Source organism: Octopus bimaculoides, chromosome 11, assembly GCF_001194135.2.
Source record: "Octopus bimaculoides isolate UCB-OBI-ISO-001 chromosome 11, ASM119413v2, whole genome shotgun sequence".
Lineage (NCBI taxonomy): Eukaryota > Metazoa > Mollusca > Cephalopoda > Octopoda > Octopodidae > Octopus > Octopus bimaculoides.
Window position 1 is genome coordinate 659124 of NC_068991.1, and position 2852 is coordinate 661975.

General features: G+C 38.8%; 1 protein-coding gene across 2 annotated transcripts in view; it reads right to left on the reverse strand.

Annotated features, from left to right (window-relative positions):
* LOC106882757 (synaptotagmin-7) overlaps positions 1 to 2852 on the reverse strand; it is a 114545-nt gene that overhangs the window by 30029 nt on the left and 81664 nt on the right. For both annotated transcript variants that reach the window (XM_052971424.1, XM_052971423.1), the window contains exon 3: positions 2293 to 2703. In XM_052971424.1, the coding sequence (XP_052827384.1) occupies positions 2293 to 2703 (411 nt within the window). The remainder of the gene's footprint in view (positions 1 to 2292; positions 2704 to 2852) is intronic.

The window sequence follows — 2852 nt, forward strand, 5'->3', positions numbered from 1 at the left end:
ATATATATATATATATATATATATATATATATATATATATATATATATAACTTCCAGTGTATATAGGTCCCAACCCTGTCTTGTCTGTGAATATATTCCTTCTTAGCCAGGACTGGGCAGCCAGAGACAATATGGTTTATTGTTTCTTGTCCATATCTACATATTTTGTAGTTACTTGTTATGCTTCTTTTCATTATATGTTTCTGGTAATTTCTGGTGGGGAGCCTTAAGTAGCCCTCAATAAGTAAAAATGACCTGTCTTATTGTAGCCATTAGAGGTAAGCTCTGTTAAGGAATTGGCCGCTGATAATACGGACACACTACCATGAACCTATTTAATTCAAGCCCAATACGGCAGAGTCTATAATTCCTGCTGCACGTTAAGATTACAAGCTGCTATAATTCTTATTGGTCCCGAAAACAGATACGCAACGTGAAACCATCAAATCCTTGACCTTCCCACGTGATAACTACTGCACTGAAATCTAACAGAATGTCGACTCTCTGACGCCAAAAATTCATCTGCCCTACCACGTGCAGAAGACGTTGTAAAGAGCTGATGTTGAAATAGTGATATTTCAAACGCCGACACAGCGGCACAAGCATTCTGCCTGCCCCATCACATACCAATAAAATAAATGATGTCCCTATGGTAGCAAAGATGATTACGACGAAGAACTGACTTATGGAGGCGTAAAGATTCTTACCAAAATGGCATTTTAAATAGCTTTTAAATTCTTTGTATTCTATCACAGAACATCTGATGATGTGGATATGCCCTTCGCCTACGAAACTGTTATTCAATGCATGTAACATTAACCAAATGTGTTGAGTATTAGTTTCTTTCGTTCGTTTGTTCACTCACTTGTACACACACACCTGCATACATGTTTGTATGATTATATGTAAGTATATATAACTTTATGTATGTATGTATGTATGTATGTATGTATGTATGTATGTATGTATGTATGTATGAATGTATGCATGTGTGTATGTATGTGTATTACGTGTCTGCTCCTCTCTCTCTCTCTCTCTCTCTCTCTCTGTCCCTCTCTAATGTATTCTCCCGGAGACTTAAATTGCTGTAGAAGCCATTATTTTTGCATCACATTTGTTGAAAAATCAAATTATATAAATGGATTCTCGTCTTACAGTGTTAGAAAAGGAGCGCTTATATCTATCTATCTATCTATCTATCTATCTATCTATCTATCTATCTATCTATCTATCTATCTATCTATCTATACACACACATATTCATGTATGTGTCTAAGTGTATATGTATCTCTCTATGTATATGTCCATGTAGTTATATATTACTATGCTTGATACATAACGTAAATAATATCAATGAAATATATTGCACTCAATACAGCGATCACGACTAATGCATTTGTAATCATAAAACAGCGACATGAGTAGACACACATCAGGCTTTTGCAGTCAACTTAAGACACAGGCGTGATACAGGTGTGACACAGGTGTGACACTGGCGTGACAGGCGTGAAAGTGTTGGGGACTGCCAAATCTGAGATAGTCTCCACGGTGTGCCTTTAGACACACACACATACATACATACATACATATACATACACATACATACACACACGCACGCACATACATACATACATACACACATACACGCGCACGCATATATTCATACATACTGAAAGGTTGACAGACAGATAGGCAGACATATTCATCTGCACAGCGTTGAGATGGTTGATATGTGTAACAGTACGAATCTCCATTTTTTTTCATTTTGATTTTGTTTTGTGTTGAAGAATTAACAGATGTGATTACAATATAGGAGAGCCAAAAATCATTACAATCAGTTGGGCGGTGTGGGAGGAGTTAAGAGTAACCTCAAACACAGACAGACAGACACTATTACACATTTATCTATATAGATATGCGTATGTGTGTGTGTGTGTGTGTGTGCGTGCAGGACACTTTGGGCAGCTGTCTCCTTTCACTGCCTTGGGTTGACCAAAATCTTGTGAGTAAATTTAGTAGGCGGAAACTGTAAGGAAATTCGTCACTAGACATTGTTAAGGGGTGGCAGATCTAATGTATCACGTGGTCCCCCCCACCTGTTCCTCAGGTGCCTTTAGCAGAGTCACCTGTCTGATGATACTTTGCACCTTCCCACTCAAAGTCTTGGAGTCCTAAAAATGTCATAAGTGGCGCTATTCTTACTTCTTTAATCTGGTAAACTCTATTAATATAAAGAAAAAAAAATGAGAGGAAATATTTCCAAGATGGCTGTCATTAAGTTTAATAACTTACCGTAAAACACTTGCTCTATATCATCACTTCTGATATCGGAATCTCTCTTACTACTGCGACTGCTCGCCGACCCTCTTCGATCTGATTCTGAAGCCAGGGATGTTCTCCGACTGTAATAACTGCTAGCTGAACCCCTGCGGTCTGTATCTGATGCTAAAGATGTCCGCCGACTACAAAAGCTGCTGCCTGAACCCCGCCGATCACTTTCGGAAGCAAACGAAGTTCGTCGGCTGCTGTTGCTGCTTAGTGAGATCCGTCGATCAGCCTCGGAAGTGTACGAAGTTCTCCGACTGCCATAGTCGACGAAAATCTGAGGAACAACGAACGGTGCCTGTACTTTTGAGCTCCGACAGATTGCTGGAGCTGTTACCAATTGCATTTTGTCTTCTTTTTTCTCCTTGTGGCATATTGCTGCAAAATAGCAGAAAATAAAATAATCGACTTTTAAGAAACTTTATAAACGATTTTCAAGAACAATAGCACAAACAACAACAACAACAACAGCACACACACACACACACACACACACACACACACACACACACACACACACACACACA